At 35.1% G+C, this 19,214-nt stretch overlaps 3 protein-coding genes across 14 annotated transcripts in view; 1 reads left to right on the forward strand and 2 right to left on the reverse strand.

The window, feature by feature from the left end:
* The window catches only part of DTWD1 (DTW motif tRNA-uridine aminocarboxypropyltransferase 1), a 164,034-nt gene that overhangs the window by 78,011 nt on the left and 66,809 nt on the right, over nucleotides 1-19,214 (reverse strand). The gene's annotated exons all lie outside the window — the stretch shown is intronic.
* FAM227B (family with sequence similarity 227 member B) overlaps nucleotides 1-19,214 on the forward strand; it is a 160,872-nt gene that overhangs the window by 60,505 nt on the left and 81,153 nt on the right. The gene's annotated exons all lie outside the window — the stretch shown is intronic.
* The window catches only part of FGF7 (fibroblast growth factor 7), a 59,873-nt gene continuing 51,469 nt past the window's right edge, over nucleotides 10,811-19,214 (reverse strand). The window contains exons 2-3 of the mRNA XM_077764323.1: nucleotides 12,134-12,237; nucleotides 10,811-11,050 (exon numbers count right to left, since the gene is read on the reverse strand). Of these exons, the coding sequence (XP_077620449.1) occupies nucleotides 10,856-11,050; nucleotides 12,134-12,237 (299 nt within the window). The 3' untranslated portion in view covers nucleotides 10,811-10,855. The remainder of the gene's footprint in view (nucleotides 11,051-12,133; nucleotides 12,238-19,214) is intronic.

The raw sequence follows: 19,214 nt of genomic DNA on the forward strand, positions 1-19,214 counted from the left end.
GCAATTTCCATGGGGCGCACAGACTAGGATTTAGAAACCCGGCCTCGTCTAGGTTAAAGAGCGCGACCCACTTTGTCTGCGCCCCCGGCACAAGGAGTTTACACACCCAAAAAAGCGAGGTGCAGCGCTTGGTTCAAGAAGAGACTGGAGCACCGCCACTCTCCTCCCCACAACCACCAAGGCAGAACTCCCGCCTGAAGCATTGGATCACACCACACCCATCCCTGCTTGAGAGCTGCCCTCTCCCCCACTTTTTTTTTCTTTTTTCTTTCTTTCTTTTTTTTTCCTGGAACACTGACCTGATTGACTCTGGTCACCGGCTTGCTTGAACAGTCACATTTAGTCCATTCTGTAGATGTAAATTCTAAACCTACTTATCTTATCATCTCTTTCTCTCAGGGTAACACAGGTGTCCTTCTCTCACCTATCCAACCATATTCCTCCCTTTAGCTCTTTGAAAAAAGGTTCTTATCCCTTCTGCCTGTTGATTCTTTTTCCAATTTTGCCACATCCCCGCCCTGTCTTCTCTCTATTTCTGTATGCTCTTCAATCAGCACTGCATACACCCGGCTATTTAATTGTACCTGGGAAATCCAGTTATATGCTTTAAACCGTTCTTTGTCCATGGATTTTCTTCTTTTTTCCTTTCCTTTTCTTCTTTTTTACCTTTTAATGTATTTTTATTTTTTATTATTCACCTTCCTCCTCCGTCTTTTCTCTTAACTTTTTCATTTTCCCTCTCGGTTTGCATGTTTATTGGATTTGTCTGTGCGTTTGTGTGCCTCTGCTCCCTGTGTGTTTGTCTGTCTGTTTCCTTCTCCAGGGCTACCTCAAGAAACAAGCCAAAGTACACATGGTGGAGAGTCCCAAATATCACTATGAGTAGGAAAATAAAACAACCAAGGTCTAACCAAGAGAGACCTAAAGATACAATTCAAAAAACACTCTCCAAAATGATAGGCCCTGGACAGTCATAGAGTCTTCTTGGGTACAGCAGCCGTCACAGGTACGGAGAGCATAACAAGTCTTTAAAACTAANCTGAACACCACAAAGGACACAAAGCCTCTAAACCCTCATATGTCAATAATAACACTGAATGTAAGTGGGGTGAATGCTCCAATCAAAAGACATAGGGTAGCAGAATGGATAAAAAAACAAAATCCATCTATATGCTGTCTAGAAGAAACTCATTTTAGACTGGAAGACACCTTCAGATTAAAAGTAAGGGGATGGAGAAACATACATCATGCTACAGGAAATCAAAAGGAAGTTGGAGTAGCTATACTTATATCAGACAAACTGGACTTTTGGACAAACCAGATGGATCTGACAGATATATTCAGAACTCTACATCCTGAGGCNCCTCAACTAACATCATCCTCATGGGGAAAAACTGAGAGCTTTCCTTCTGAGAACAGGAACACAACAGGGATGTCCACTCTCACCACTGTTGTTTAGNAAACTCCACACCCAAAAAACAAACAACCCAGTGAAGAAATGGGCAGAAGATATGAACAGACACTTCTTTAAAGAGGATTTCTATATTCTCTAACATTTTATTACTCTATAATGACATCCTTAGGGGCGGAATACAAAGTGGTTGTTTACTATTGAGGTAGAATTAGCAATAGAGACTGATAGCTTAGATTTATTATTTTAGAGTTCTTCTTCCTTGATAGTCATGTGTGTATGCCTTGTGTATGTGTATCTTGTGTGTATAAATATGTTAATCTATGTGCTAGAGGAATGGTAAGTCAGGTCAAGGGAAGAACTGGGGTAAAGCATGAGTGTATATATACCCATGTATGCATATATATGACTTTTAAGAAATAAAATAACCATAGTCTATGTTTAGTACTATCTCAGAATTGCGTCTTCTAATCCAAAACATATTTATTTAACTTTTAAAAAGTTTATTTATTTATTTATTTATTTATTTATTTTGAGAGGGCAGGAGGGGCAAAGAGAGAGGTAGAGAATCCCACGCAGGTCCATGCTGACCTGACATGGGGCTCAATCCCCACAAAACTGTGAGATCATGACCTGAGATGAAATCAAGAGTCACACAGTTAACTGACTGAGTCACCCAGCTACTCTGCCAAAACATTTAAACCATAATTTCTTCTTGACATTTGAGATGCTTCTTGTCGTGTGGTCTTAACTTTTCTCCAAAATTTTAAACTAAAAAAAATGTTCTGTTTTTGTTTCTAATGAAATAGACAGCAGATAGTTAAAATTTGCCTTCCAAACAGAAAGGCATTATCTCCCTTTTTTGGACTGGAATGTAAGCAGTTATAGACTTTCAGTATCTGGAATGACTTGGTATTTACAAGCCATCTCCCCTTAACCAAAGTATTATTAGATCATTTACAAGACTAAAGTTTTAATGTTCATTTCTCTTATTGTGGTACAGCCATATAACCTTTTATATTCAGAGGAAGATCATTTTTGAAAAGCTATTTTATACCTCTCTCCTAGTTCTTAAGCCCATTTTTTGTCTTTATCTGGACTTTTAGGTTAAAAAACTAACATGAATTTTTATAAACTGTAGTTTAAACTATATGCACCAAAAATCCTTATATTCAGTTAACATGTAACTTTTAAGTAATTATGTGCACATCATTATACTTCGTGCTTGTGGAGATAAAAAAGAAACGCAATAGTTACTCTACACACAAGTAATAGTTGATATTTAGCAAATGCCATGTTCCTCGACATGTTACAGAAATAGTAATAGCCCAATGGATTAGCTACTTGCACTTTAATTTGTATGTCTGTCAATTTGCTACTACTTCTTTATTCTCAGAATGCCTAGGGACAATTAAAAAAAAAAACCGTGGAAATAAAGTGCTTTTCTGTGAATTAAGCCAGTAAAAATCTTGGCATTATGATTTTCATTATATAATATTGAAAGGAAACCAAGAAATTTGCGTGGCTAAAGAGAGAGGAAGTCCCAAACATTCCTAAGATGGCCAGAGATATAAACTCCCAATGTGGTAGTAATTTAATAAGTTGTATTATTGTATTGTCATTGGTTGCATTTTATAGTGTGTGGAGAAAGGCTATATGAACAAAAGTAGGGTAAACAACATGTGGCACAAAATAGATGGGGCCTGAAGATTCAGAAACTGGGAGTGTTTTTACAGAACTATTCAGACTTGATCATTGTGAATTAGATTTTATGATCATTTGGATGATATATCATCCCAAACCATTTTACCTTCCTTTGCTTTGATGCCATGCTTACCAAGCAATTTTCTAATTACTAATTTAGCTTTTAAGATAATCTTCCATGGTCTGCCATAGGGTGACTGGCAAATGCCTCCCCTAGATATGTTGGTTTGCTGTTTGGTGGTAGTGGTCAAAGGTGCTGGATAGCATGAAAAAACAGTGGGTTCTCACCATATTATGAAATGCATTAATATAGTTTATTGAGTGACATGGAAATGCCATGCTAAGGTGGAGTGAATAATAATAATTTGAATACAGTTGAGATATTTTGTCACTGGTTTCAAAACAATGGTTTTGAAAGAGATGCATTGAACGATGTTGAAAAAGAAACTAGCTGGGTTTTGGAGATACTAATCAAAGGGTAAAAAGCTGACTATAGTTTGAGTGTAAATGTTAGAGAGAATGTTTATCTTCTCCCATGCACTGTTGATCAGAATATATATTTGGAAAAATCTGAAAATGTTTTTCAATTTGCATTTTATTTTTTTAATGTTTATTTATATTTGAGAGAAAGATAGAGTGCAAGTGGGGGAGGGGCAGAGAGAGAGGGAGGCACAGAATCTGAAACAGGCTTCAGGCTCTGAGCTATCAACACAGAGCCCTACAAGGGGCTCAAACCCACAGACCTTGAGATCATGACCTGAGCCAAAGTTTGATGCTTAAACTGACTAAGCCACCCAGGTGCCACTCAATTTGCATTTTTAAAGGATTTTTTTATCTAATAATTTTCTTTCCTGTAATTATATTAAGAAAATAATCAGTTATAAAGAAGTATATGCTAAGTTCATATTTACATTAGTGAAAAGTTTGAAATAACCAATAATGGATCAGTTAAATAAGGAAGAGTAAAGTAGAAGTTCTCTCATCTAGCCTGTGAGATCTATGAATGGGTTGATTAATAGAAAAATTTTGTTAAATTGGTATATGCATACCTTCAATATTTTGTTTACTTCATACATAACAATGTGCATTCATTTGTCAGTTTTTATGTGAGGCTCTGGGCTTTCCTCTAGGTATGAGTCTAATAATTATCATATCCATTAAATACTGTCAACACTGTTGAGTTTGAGTTTCTTTAAAACAGACTGAGAATTCAACGATACCTGCCAAGCAATCTAGTGCATAATTCTAGATTGTTATTATTTTTTCCTGTTGTCTTGCCCATACCTAACTTAACATCTTAAGTTTTCAATCATTCACCTTTTCCAGTTTCATTCCATAGGCAACTCTAACAACTTTGATTTCTGTCCTAAGTAATATGGGAACACAACTGCAGTTTTGAACAGAGGAACTGCGTGATCTAAGACATAAATTAACAGAATCACTGTGGCTGCTCTGTTTGAGAAATGACTATGGATTATATTGGGTGCCCTTGTGCACTTCATACTCCATAATCGGTCTAATGCAAAAACAGTTGTAGCTCTCTTTTCTAGTGTTTGCATTTCCTTTTAGCCTCAATGTGAATAGCAGAAATATAGAGGCATCTAGGGAAACCAGGGATGCAAGAAACACTGCAGACTTTGAAATCATATTGAAAAAGAGAGAATTAGATGGGAAGCAGCTAAGGCTTTTCAGAGTGTTTCAGGAAGAAACAAAAATAAAGATCAGGTATAGTTTGTAAAGGGATTCCCTTCCCCACCCCTCACCCCACCCCACCACCCCATTTAACCAATTGGTTCTCAAATGCACAAGCATGTTAGAATCTTCTGGGAAGCTTTAAAAATACCCTTGCCTATGACCCAACCCAGAAATACTGATGCAATTGGCCTGGGCTGGTCCTGGGCCTCATTATTTAAAAAAAAAATACAGGTGATTCCAATATGCATTTAACATTAAAATCAATTGTTTTTCAAGTATTTTTAGGTCTTATCCTCCCATGCCCTTGGGCAGCTTGTGATTGATTGCCTCCACCATCTAGGATAAAACTCTCTATGGCTCAGCAGCACTCTCCACAATAGCTAAAACATGGAAAGAGCCTAAGTGTCCATCAACAGATGAATGGATCAAGAAGATGTGGTTTATCTATACCATGGAATACTACATGGCAATGAGAAACAATGAAATCTGGCCATGTGTAGCAACATGGATGGACCTTGAGGGTGTTATGCTGAGCGAAATAAGTCAGGCAGAGAAGGACAAATATCATATGTTTGCACGTATAGGAGGATTAGGAGGAACTTGACGGAGGAACAAGGGGGAGAAGAAGGGCGGAAATGGTGGGGGAAAGGGAGAGAGGCAAACCATGAGAGACTCTTGAATGCTGACAAAAACTGAGGACTGATGGATGGGGGGGGATGGGCATGGAGGAGGACACTTGTGGGGATGAGCACTGAGTGTTATGTGGAAACTAATTTGACAATAAACTATTAAAAAAAAAACTAACTATGGCTCAAGGAATTTCAACTACATATATGATCTTATCCTCTTGAGGTAGGGAAGTGGAGGCGAGGATCTTCAGGTTGATTTTGAGGGCATGGTCATTTCCTTTCATATAGAGGTGAAGTGATATTGTTAGTTTTCCGGCTATATTAGGAATTCTAAGGAGGCACAACTCCAAGTAATTATGTGGTTCCAACCTTTTCTCAAGTATCCTTGTAATAATGGACCATACAATAGCCCTCATGGAAGTATCAAAAGTGTTGCCTCAGAGAATATACCTGCTTTATGTTTCTCTGTTGAATGGCTCACCAAGGAAAGCCATGAAATACTCTTTATTAGGCCCTAAAGGATCCTGTCTTGTGGCAGGAACCTTAAAACATCTCATTTATTATTTGGTTAAGCAGCCTTTAAGATGGCCTTCAATGATCCCTACTTTTGGGTACTTAAGCCTTTGTGTAATTCCTTTCCCTTGTATATAGGCAGAAAATCTTGAAATTACTTTCAAGATTAGGTTATATATAAAAATACTGTGACTTCCATTTTGGGCACTCACTCAGTCTCTGATTCCTTGCTCTGTGGGAAACAAACTGCGGTGTTTTAAATAGTGCTGTGAAAAGGTTCATGTGGTTCAGGTCATGATCTCCCAGTTTGTGGGTTCAAGCCCCGCATCAGGCTCTGTGCTGGAGCCTGTTTGGAATTCTGTATCCCCTTCTCTCTCTGCCCCTCTCCTGCTTGTGTCCGGTCTTTCAAAAATAAAGAAATGGTAAAAAAAAAAGAAAGAAAGAAAGAAAAGTTTCATGTGATGTTTTGAGCCAACAACCAGTGAGGACCTCAGGTTCTCGTCAAGGATCTAGGGTGGATCCCATTCTAAGTTGAACTTTGAGATAATAAATGTCCACAGTTCTGGTGAAATCTTGATTGTAGCCTTCTGAGAGACTCTACCTAGAGACACCTAGCTAAACCATATCCATGTTCCTGATCACAAAAATTATGAGATAATAAATATTTGCTGTTCTAAACCACTACGTTTTAGGATAATTTGTTATATAACAAATATAACTAACATGTGGCTAGATTTGTCAAGAGAAAGTCCTGCCATCTTCAAGCTAAGTGTTGCTATTCATCTCATATTTCAGTTGTTCTGATGATATTTCAGAATTGTTCTGATGATATTTCAAAAGTTCTGATGATATTAAAGAAAATGAATTTGCCTAGGTTCTCATAAATTCAATGATGATGATTTGGAAATGGGAACCACATAATTATCAGGAAGTAAAAGGAAAATATAAGAGGCATCTTCTCAGAGAAGAGTAAATACAGGGATTTGGGTAAGAGATCAGGACTTTATAATTTCTTGCTTCTTGCCATGTCTCCTCAACCTGAGAGAAAGTGAATTTTCTTAAACTATTCAAAGTTAGAGGATGAGTGGGAACACATGTGGGCCTGAAGGAACACCAGCCTCATTAGAAGCAGCAGCTTTGTTGAATAAATATAGAAGTAGAATAAAGAGTAGCCTGACAATGATACTGAAACAGTTACAAGTTTTAATGAACTATTTCATATTAAGATGCAAATGAATAACTTGAACCATAGAAACCAATAAATAGATATTCTCTGAAAACTGTTTTAGAGTCAGCATAGAAATGATCATGGCTGATAATCATCTGGTACCCACAAGTCATGCACAGTGGCCTGCATCTTTTCTGGTAGATCATTTTCTAATTCACCAGTAACCACTCATTCTGGCAATTAATATTTTTAATATCACTTCTATTCATAGTGAACATTAGATGAAGTTTTGGTTTTCTGTAGCCATGTGCCATCTGTGCATAATGGTGGATAATGAGAGCTACAGGATTTCTTGTGTCTGACTCATACTCAAGTACATGGCAGTAGGGTAGTGGTGTAAATGAGGCTGCATGACAAACCTTGTACTTCTTCCTGATGTATCACTTTTGCTTACTCATGTGAATTTTATATTAGAGCAAACCCAAAAGTATTATGGATTAAAATGCAAAAATCCCATGAGTTTTAAGAGAAAAAAGATTTGTAAGAAATTTTGTGTGCTACCTTTGCATTATTCCTTAGACTCTCATTCTTTACTTCTACTACTGTTGGGATTTCAGTAGAAAATTTTGAGAGACACTGATTTTATTTATTTGTGGTTACAGAATTGCTTTTATTACAGCTGGTCCTGTAGTCCATCTGTATGTTTTTTGTCACTCTAGAGAATCAGAGGAACAAACTCTAAGAGATAGAAACTAAGAATTTATCTCCAGTATCCCTTCTCTTTTATCGTTAGGTCAATTTTTAGTCAACTGGAAGGCTGATAATTTATAGTGTGACCTTTTTTTACATAAAAATATTTTAGTTTATTAATTACATTGAAAGGATCTTTTTATTACTTCTTTTGTTAACATTTCATATTCTTGATTTAATTTTTTCCTTCCTTATTCTTGGAAACCTATGTATTTAACCAATTTTCTCTCTCAAAACACTTAAAAGGTTACTCTGTTTATATGGATATTTTGCACACTGCTCTCATTTTGTAAACAAATACATGTTAGAGTAAAATAAGAAACAGGATTGGAAATGGCATTCTTTCTTTTCTCCTTTTGAATCAGATCATCACAGCATGGACTAATTATTGTGTATGAAGTGAATTGCCAAAACATCAGTTGCATTTGCATGCAAACATAATCATATTACAATAGAAATTTTTTTAAAGAAGGAGACCACTAGCTAATAATATAAGAGTGTGAAGCACATGCTAAGTGACCTAGACTTTTGTGACAGCTCCGTACCTAACCAGCTACTTTGGGTGTATCAAAATCTTTTTCCTGGTCTACAAATGGATACTAGGGACTAAGGCCTCTTGCGGTTTTAAGATTCTAGAATTCTAATGTATGTATTTAGTACAGGTTTTATTTTCTAAAATTTGCATGATAAGTTTTAAAAAAAGGAGAGCATAAACAATGAATTAAAACTGCTTCTAGAAACGCTACCAGATTGGCTTTACCGCTAAATGTGGTTATGTTTAATCCAGCATTTCTGTGTGATTTGATTCTAATTATAAATCCATAGACAAAGAGTATTTGGTTCTAACATAGTTCATATCATGTATGTATATACACTATTTCTGTTCAAATTTCTAGATCATCATGTTTCCGCTAATTTTAAAAACCAGTAAGATTAGTCTCATTCTGAATTTTCCTTAATCAAACATCGAATGAATTCATATAAAAAATTGGTTATGGATAGACACTCTGCTAAGCACCAAGGAAACAAATATGAAAAACATGTGTTCTCCACTGCCCTTGGTATTTTCACAAGACTCCAGCCACAGAAGGCTCATTTGGCTAGCAAGGCCCTTGAATCAGATGACAGTTCAGAATATCATTCATAGCATGTGCCCCACCTGAGGAAGGGCAATTCTTTCTAGTTTCCTGTCACCTGGTCATACAGATGAGCCACAAGAAGATCAAATTAATCTGTTCCTGTTGCTTTAGCCTTTTTATGTAACTTTTCCCTATAAATGTATTAGTAGAGCATATTTGTATAAAATAAAGAGATTTGATGACAAATATTTTGAAATTAAAATCACAGTGATTAGAATTCCAATAGTTTAATTTAGATGAATGTTGACCTCCTATTGGTGAATGCATAAAATGCTACCGAAATCTGCCAATTGAAGAAATATGAAGTAGGACTTATCTTTCTGGTAAGCCTGTATGTAGCCTGACCCCAAGCCTTCATGATATTCAGGTCCTCAAATCCCTAACTATCTATTCTATTTTGTGCTCTTCCCATCTAATAGGAAAACAACTTTCAATGTGGCAATATTCTGAATGGCAGAAATTTCTAGATTAGAAAAATTACTAACTCTAAATATGCATATTTTTAAAATATGGCACTTTTCTACTCATGAACTCAAATATATTCTAACTTTGACAATTTTTAAATTCTTTTATGTGCAGTGATATTACTTATATCATCCAATATAATTGACAATGGTATGTGGCAAAACATATTTTACATTTTTGTATTGTTCCCTGTGAGACATCTATTGTAAGAATTGCTGCAGGCTGTCTTTTTTGTCTGCCATCCAGGATTTGCTGGCCCAAGTACTGTGTACTAAACTTGATATTGGTCATGGAGGAGGGGGCGGGAACCTTGTAGTTGAGCCAGACGGTTTTGTTATTGCTTTAGAATTAAAAGCATATGAAACAGATATAGCTTATTAAGGTTGTTTTTTTTTTATAAATAACATAAACTTAAATAACAAAACAATACAGTTCAAATACAACTTAAAATAGAGTTTAATGCTGTAACCACAGAGAAAAAGCATGATTATTTGTGGGAAGAACATTATTAAAAGTCATATTTCCAAATATGAATTATACAAAAGATAGATTATATTACTTGAAACAAAACTTAAAGGTTTCTCAATTTTACTTTTAGGGATTATAAAATGTTATTTTTGTGGCAAGTGAGATGAAATACAGTATTATCATCATTATTGCTATTTTATATACAAAATTTTTGAAAACATCCTTTTAGCAATACTCTTTCAATTTGAGCGTTAGGAATTTTCTTCTTGTTAATAGGTACAAGCATATTCTAATACTATACTTTTGTGAAACTACTTATTTGACTCCATTCCATAATAGAATTTTTGAAAATATTCTTTCTTTTCTGATTAGAATTTAAGTGGCCTACAATTTTCACTAAAAAGCCTTTCAGATACTGCTCATCTTCCATAGTTAGTGTTGGCTTGATTATCTGACAAATCATTCCAGCAGCCTTTAGGTCTGACATATCTTATATAACATCATCTGCATTATTATTATTATTATTATAGCAGCCATTTTATAAGCAGATAGGAATATTTAAATAATCATTATCAGATAATCAAATCTAACATACTCTTAATGGTAAATTAATTTAAGAAAAAACATTACTATTACTAACATCATGATTGTACAACCAGCTTTACAATTTTTTACAACTTTTAGTTACTAAATCTGATTTTTGTGTATATTTTTCAAATCTTTCTTTAATGCAGTCTCTTAAAATAAACATACATGCGCAAGTCCAGCTTGATCAGTTTTTCAGTAGTTTTCCAGCCTTTCCTTCTTACTTAAAAAAAAAAAAAAAGAAAAGAAAAGAAAAAAGAAAAGAAAGAAAACAGTCCACTTAAAGAAATCTCCCTGCTGGAACTGGTTTCTTATATACCATGTATGATTATGTTATTGCCATAGGAAGAAAGTGGGCTGTTTTTTGTTCTTTCTTTGTTTTCTTCCCCCTTACAGGAACCCCCTTTTGATTTAAAGCAACAAACATTTCTCCTCCGCTGTGTGTCCATTTAGCTGATGCATATGTATTGTAATGGTTTTCCAGAATTAATTCTTTGAAGTTGCAATCTTCATTGCATTCTTTCTGTTAAAACAATAAACAACGTTATCCAAATGATTTTTAGAGGTATTCAATTAAGCAAAGAGTAAGCAGTAATCCTTAGTAGAATTAAATCATATATGACTTATTTTTTTGAGCGGACCTAATGCCGTGTGTTAGATATAGGTTAGCATATTTGCAAAAAGAAAATAGACATCTTAAAATATTTTAAAAAGATTAAGTGATACATATTTAGTTATGCAACACAGTTTCAAACATCTAACTTTTTGGCAGTCCGTTTTTACAATTCCTTAGTATGAGGAGCTATTTCCCCCTAATGAGCAGCTCTGATATTACCATGCTCAAATCACTCATTCCCTAACTGCTGAGAATTTTATGTAATTAGCAGAGTGTCTGCTTCCCTCAGCTGAAAAACATATTTCACAACTTCTCTTCATGTGCTACCAAACTGCCTGCAATGGTGATAGATTTTAAGTTTATTTGTTCATCCATCCAACCATTCATTCATGCATTCATTCAATTAAACCTAGAAGATTATGTAATTAGCCTGTGCCGGGTATTGTGCTGGGCAATGGGAATACAAAGAAAACTCAATTATATTTTATTATGGTGGGATGAACTGTTACATATTTCACATTGTAATAAAGCGGGAACACTGTGAATGCTCACAGTTCAAAGGCCGTGATTGTGAGATTGATGTTTATAAACAAACTTCTGAATTTTTTTCCCAAGAAATTTCATGTCAGCAATGTGCAGATTAGGTGAACTTTAACAAAAAGAGCTTTAATACTAGTGACAGATGGAAATTTTAGATTTTAAGCACCTAAAGCACACATGGAATTTTAAAGCTGGAAGTATCCTAAGAAGTTGGTTAGCGTAATTCATTTTACAAATGAAGACACCAAAGCCCAGAGACCTTAAGCAATTTGCCCAAGGTCCTGCAGAAAACATTCTTTTTCTCAATGCTTGAATATGAAGTGTTTTAATGAAATCATTAAATTATATAATCGAAGAGAAATTGGTTCCATTTTTATTTTCCAGAAAGGCAAGATGTTTTTGACAAAAATAAGTTTGAAAAATTAAGTCTAAGCTATCAATTATCAATACCTTTGCATAGAGTTTTCCTTCCTTATTCATTGCAAGGTAGTATTCACTTTCCACTCCTTTGATTGCCACAATACCAACAGCCACTGTCCTGATTTCCATGATATCTGCAGGGAATCACAGAAAGATAAGTCAGTTGTTCACTCAGTTTTGCAGATCATCAAAGAATGACCATTTGTTCTTTTTTCTTCTTCAGTTGAAAGTTATTAAAATCATTAATGTGCATATTTTCTCAACCTGAGACCACCTACCCATATTACACATGCCAATACCAGGGTAGTCCTTATTACACATGGGAAGTTCAGACTATTTTTTATTTTGTAGAAAAAGATATCTGGATTCAAAGAAATAGGCATATATTTGAACTTAGCTTTTTCTTCCCCACAATTACACTTCTAATTTACCATCATAATAATCATCTGATAACAGCTAGGTTTATTGATTTCATAGCACATGATAAGAATTATTCCAAGACTCCCTTGTACTAACTCATCTACCTGTCACCAGGGCTATGAGGCAAGTACTCTAGTTATTCCTGTTTCACAGATCAAGAAGCCCAGGCACAGAGAAGTTATATAATTTGCCCAAATTCTCTCAGCTGGTAAGTAGCAGAAGTGAAATTTGAACCCAGACAGTCAGCCTCTTAATCATTATGTAATACCATGAAAATATATAATAAGCTAACAATCTTTACTTTTCTCTTAAACTTTATTTTAAAAATTACTGCTAACAAAAAATCTCTTGAATGTACTATAATTGAATAAAAATCAATGAAAGCAATTGTAAATGATGGTAACAGAACCTACTGCCCTAAGAGATTAAATATTTTAAAGTGACAGTGAGTGTTTTGATACATGAAAGACTATTTAAAACCAAATTATGAATCTTGCTTATCTGATATTTTATAACTTTATAGCTTTTTGATTTTTAATCTTTGTTGAAATTGTTTTTACAATTTAATCTTTGTTGAATTGTTTAACATGTATAGTTACCACAAGAATATTAACCTGCTATTTTCTTTTATTATGTATCTTTTCCTCCAATGCTGTATTTTAATGACTCCTATAAATGCAGTAAAATCTCAAGAAATTTTTTAAAACAACATAGGAATTAAAAGTCTAGCAGACTTCTTTAAATAACTGCTGTTAATTATAATCTCAACATGAAGGTATAACCAAGAGACATCCTCTTTCCTGTGTCTAACAATATGCAAAGAAAATTACAAGCGAAAACTATCTGCATAAAATCAAGTCTCTAAAAGCTGTTTTTGAAAATATTCACTTAATTGAAGGAAAATCTGATTTTTTATTCCATGCCTTTGCTTCATCCTCTTATTTATTCTTTTCACTTTAATTTTTTCCTTTCTGGAGAATAAAATTGATACCCACTTCATTAGGATTAATGTAGCCTAGCCATTATTTGTCATCTGTTTCACACATATGCTACATATAGGCCATTTTCTCAGCATACTATGGTATGCTAGCACTGGCCAGAGGTTATCCAGTTGAGAGTTCTTAGGCTGCTCGTATAGACTCGGGTCTATGAAGAAAGTGCAAAGGAGTAATCTTTTAAAGTATTTATGAAGTATTGTCAGAATATATAAACCCTAGAGTAATTTGAGGACACAAATTAAGGAAAGCAGCCCTCATTTCTTAACTCCAAAAGTTAAAATTGAATATAAACAGCAAACACATTTTAATTAAAAGAAAAGAAAACCTTTTGATTCTATTTGCATTTGAAGAATGTGGAGCAGTAAAATATATTCAATTCTAAGAAATTCTATATGAGTTATAAGAATATTTATTTCATTCTAACATTTCAGACCAACAAATCATTTGGTTTTTAATAGCATAATTTTTATTCCCTTTCTCGAGTCAGAATAGGAAAAAAAGCTTTCTGTCTCTAGATCTAAACAATGACTTATGAATTGAATTATTCAGTGTCATTAAGAATTCAATAAACTATTTCATTAAACACCCTGATTTTACTAAAAGGAAGATGAAGAGTAGTCAAAGACCTCATTTGCAGCAGCTACTGGCAAAACAAATGAAATAACCTTAATTACCAAGATTTTGGTCACAATTAAGCTATGCCTTCATAAGTAGTTGATAATAATAATACAATTGAGAAGCTTCTGGATAAAATATATTGCCATTATCTTTCAATCTTTCATGAGTCTAGGAAGTCATAATAATAAGCAAATTCAAAATGCAGGGGCACTTGGGTGGCTCAGTCAGTTGGGCATCCGACTTCAGCTCAGGTCATGAGCTTGCAGTTTTTGAGTTCAAGCCCTGCGTCTGGCCATGTGCTGACAGCTCAGAGCCTGGAGCCTGCTTCGAGTTCTGTGTCTCCCTTTCTCTCTGACCCTCCCCCACTTGCGCTTTGTCTCTCTGTATCTAAAAATAAATAAACATTAAAAAAAATTTTAATGAAAAACACTGATAAGGAAAAAGAACTGAGGGACCATCTATTCACATAAAACCAAAGAATTCTCATTTCCACAGTCCATTCATAGAGTTCAATGATTCCACTTTATCAAGAGAGGAAGGTAATAAGCATAAATAATAATTATGCTTCACTGCATCTTAAAATCATTGCCGCTAGTAAAATTTAAGACCTGCTTACGATTTGGTACATCTTTTGAAGACCTCAATATTGTGATGAAAGCATAGAAAATGATGAAATTCTAGCATGTGGTTGTAGACTATAGATTAAAGAGGGAAGCAGTGTTAGGGAAGCACATGTGAGGATACTTCAGATGGCACCTACAGATCTTCCTCTTTAACACTGGGAACACTACGTGAATATTAAATACTAAAGAAAGTGAAAAAACATATTATCACCACATTGTTAAATGTCTGATATTTTCTGAAATACTGTGATGCTATGCAAAATTATTTTCTATTATTAACAAACAATTCTGTTAATCCTACACATCTAACACAGCTAGAATTTCATTGTGGATTTAGGTCACATGTGATTTGTGCTTGACAGATTTAGGAACAAGATGTAGAAAACTGCCATCACTTTAAACTCAGTGTCATCATAAAACTCAACCACATTATCAGTCCCACCCCAGTAAACATAGCATCTCCCTAACTTTTCTCCTTGTACTTGTTCTCAAAATTAGCCAGGTTTGAAATGATCCTTGCCTTCTCCAACTCCTGTCCTTATGCTTTAGCCTCAACATCCATTGGGTCTAGAAGTTGAGGAAATGGGCATAGCAGAAGGAATGAGTAAATGGGATAAAAGTAATTTTAAACATTGCTGTCAAATATGTGTTGAGTGTTTGTGTTCTATCATATTTGCTGAAAGAAGCTCTGTTTGACATCGAGGTGGTTCATGCCATGCTCCACTTTCTAGCTGATCCTCTGCACTACCAGGGCATCAGCCAGAAAGAATTAAAAGAAATGCTTTCTGGAACTCAACAGCTTGCTGGGGAAAAATCCAGGATGTAAGGACACCAGGAGAACTATTTGGAGTGACTTGGGACACATTTGTTATTTTTGTCCTTCTGTCTCAATAGTGACCAATCATGTGTGATATAAATATAAGTTGCTTTTCTTGGCTAGATGTGAAAGTGAAAAGGCTTAAGATATCCTTTTTTTTCTCTGCTACAGCTTATTAGAGAAGATAAGCATTTTTAGAGAGGATTTAAAAAAATAAATCAGAGGGGAAGCCAGAAAGAAAAAATTCGAAAGAGTCTCGGGAATCCAAACTATCATTAAGAATATAGCAAAAGGAACAGATTGAGGTAGAAGGGAAAGATAACATACATGCTGAATGCTAAGCATAGTTAAGTGCCCAATAAATTGTTTTCTTTTGAAATGAATAGTTTTGCTGTTCTAACCAACAATGGTGAGTCTGGTCTTTCAGAAGCATTGGCAACAACATCTCGTGCTTCCTGTAGCAATAAGGAGAAAAACTAGTGGAAATTAGGTCATTCCCTAACTAGAAAGCAATGGAACTCAGGCTGGAGCCAGNACATGTATATCAAGACAAAGAAGAATTGGTGAAGATTCATTGAGCTAAGTGAATGCTGACACATGTGGGAATGAATGACAGCACCAGAAGAAACTGCAAATCCCTAGTGACCCTGAAGTTCTGAATAGGAACATGAAAGACATGAGAGCACAGGTGTTGTTTTCATTTCTTCTTCTGCTTTAATCTCATGACTTTAGAAGTGGGAAAAAAAGGTATGAAAGTAGACACCTGGCTATTAACAATAGGGTTGAAAGTAGGACTTGCCTTTCTGGCTGGTACTTTAGAATAACTGAAAAAATGGGCTCCTGGAATTTTATGTACATTTTTTAAAAAGTGCATCTGATGGGAACATGAAGATTAGATGCATTAGTTAATATTAGGTTTGGTATGAGCAAATCGTTTATTTCTGAATGCACTAAACAGTGGGAGAAGTGACGACTCTGCTCTACAAAAACATTTGGGAATTTCCAGGCTCCATTCAGCTCACTGTTCCACAGTCACTTTGGTCTCATAATATAAGGCAGAATACACATTCCGGCTGGCGGATGGAATAAAGGAAGAAAATGTAGATACAAAGGGATTCTGCTAGCTGCCCTTCATGGAAGATTTCTGGGAGTTGCCCTGGGTCAACACTTATACAACATCAGCTAGAACTTGGTCACATGCAAAAACTCCTGAGAATATACAATAGTTCCAGAAAATTTATAGCTAATCCTAAACTTAATGAGTTACTTTAGGCAAAAAGAATTTCAAAGGAAAACGTATACAAAAGTTTTCAATAATCATAAAATATTGTATCTAATGAGAAATGTGGATTATTTTAATGTTTGATCTGTATATGGTAGTTTTAGGAAATAATTATATATTATATAATGGTATATATAGAGAGAATAATATATATGTCATTACATATCTGTATATGTATATGTGTGTGTATGTGTGTGTGTATAATGGTTAAGGTTTCTCATCCAACAATAAAGCCTTGACAGAAAATCATAAAAATCACTTAACATTTTTAAAAAGTTATTAGGGGCACTTGAGTGGCTCTGTCAGTTAAGTGTCTGACTCTTGATTTTGACTCAGGTCATGGGCTCACAGTTTGTGAGCTCGAGCCCCACGTTGGGTTCTGTGCTGATAGTGTGGAACCTGTTTGGGATTTTCTCGCTCTCTCTCTCTGCCCCTCCCCTGCACTTTCTCTCTCTCTCTCTCTCTCTCTCTGTTACTCTAAGTAAGTAAATAAACTTTAAAAAAGAATTTTAAAAAATTATTATTTTTTGATACAGTTCTTAGATTTAATGTGTCCAAGACAGTGTATTTGGTCAAGGACATAATTAAATGTTCTGATTGGCCTAATAACCATGAACCTATTGTCTCCCTTCATCTTCAACATTAAAATTATTTTTAGTTGGGGTGCCTGGGTGGCTTAGTCGGTTAAGCGTCCGACTTTCGCTTAGGTCATGATCTCGCGGTTCGTGGGTTCGAGCCCCGCGTTGGGCTCTGTGCTGACTGCCAGCTCGGAGCCTGGAGCCTGTTTCAGATTTTGTATCTCCCTCTCTCTCTGACCCTCCCCTGCTCACGCTGTCTCTCTCTCTCTCTCCTAGAAATAAATAAAACATTAAAAAAATTATTTTTAGTTATCATACTAGCTCACCTATCTTAATATGTATATATCTTCTCAATCTTTAAAATAGAAAGCTTAAAAGGTTTGGGGAAAAGAAATATCCAAGGAACTGGGGATTTTTGTGTGATGAAACAACTAAATATTTTTATCCTTCTCAACTCATGAAAAGACATGGAGGAACCCTAAGTAGATAGTACTAAGTGAAAAAGACCAATCTGAAAAAGCTGCGCACTGTATGTTTCCAACTATATGACATTCTGGAAAAGGCAAAACTTTGGAGATAGTGAAACGATTAGTGATTGCTGGGGGTTACAGGTAAATGCAAGAAATAAATAGGCAAAGAACAGAGGGTTTTCAAGGCAGCAGAAGTACTCTGTATAATAACATAATGGTAACGTGTCCAAACCCATGGTGTGCATGCAACACCAGGAGTAAAACCCAAAGTAAAGGACTTTGGGTGATTACAATGTGTCAATGCAGGTTCATTAATTGTAACAAATGTGCGTTCTGGTGAGGGATGTTGACAATGGGGGAGGCTGTGAACCTAAAGCTTCCCTAATATATACATATAAATATATATCATATATATTATATTATAGTTAATATATATTACAATTAATATATTTAATTTAATATATAATAAATATTTAATATATATTTAATGTTTATTTATTTTTGTGAAAGATAGAGAGACAGAGCACGAGCCAGAGAGGGGCAGAGAGAGAGGGAGACATAGAATCCAAAGTAGGCTCCAGGCTCTGAGCTGTCAGCACAGAGCAGCACGACCCAGGGCTCAAACCCATCAACTGTGAAATCATAACCAGACCAAAGTTGGAAGCTTTACTGACTGAGCCACTCTAGTGCCCCTAAAAATAAATTTTTAATAAAAAACGTTAAATAGTAAAGTTAAAATGCCTTAAAATCATAAATACTATTGGTAATATTAACTCTGAATTAACATTATTTTTTTTTTACCTTTTTTAATGTTTATTTTTTTAGAGACAGAGAGAGACAGAGTGTGAGCTGGGGAGAGACAGAAAGAGAGGGAGTCACAGAATCCTAAGCAGTCTCTAGGCTCTGAGCAGCCGGCACAGAGCCCAACGTGGGGCTTGAACTCACGAACCTAAGATCATGACCTGAGCCAAAGTCAGACGCTTAACCTATTGATCCACCCAGGCACCCCAACATTAATTTTTAAAGTACATTAGGGAAACACCTAAAATGCTAGAGAATTTTTTTTTAAAAAGTAATAGCAATTTATACCATGATTCCTCATGTATTTATTGCAAGCATGATACAGGTTTAAATAATAAATAGGCAAAAATATTTAGATAAATTTAAGAATGATTAAGCCATGGGAAAACAGATAAGTCATTTTGAGCATATTCTTCAGTTTGTAAGGGTGATATCCTAGGTAATTAATTGATTCTATTGTTGACCATATGTTGACAAAAATATTAACAAGGCTAAATGGCTAAT

The sequence above is a fragment of the Crocuta crocuta genome, unplaced genomic scaffold (genome assembly GCF_008692635.1).
Source record: "Crocuta crocuta isolate KB4526 unplaced genomic scaffold, BGI_CrCroc_1.0 scaffold102, whole genome shotgun sequence".
Taxonomy (NCBI): domain Eukaryota; kingdom Metazoa; phylum Chordata; class Mammalia; order Carnivora; family Hyaenidae; genus Crocuta; species Crocuta crocuta.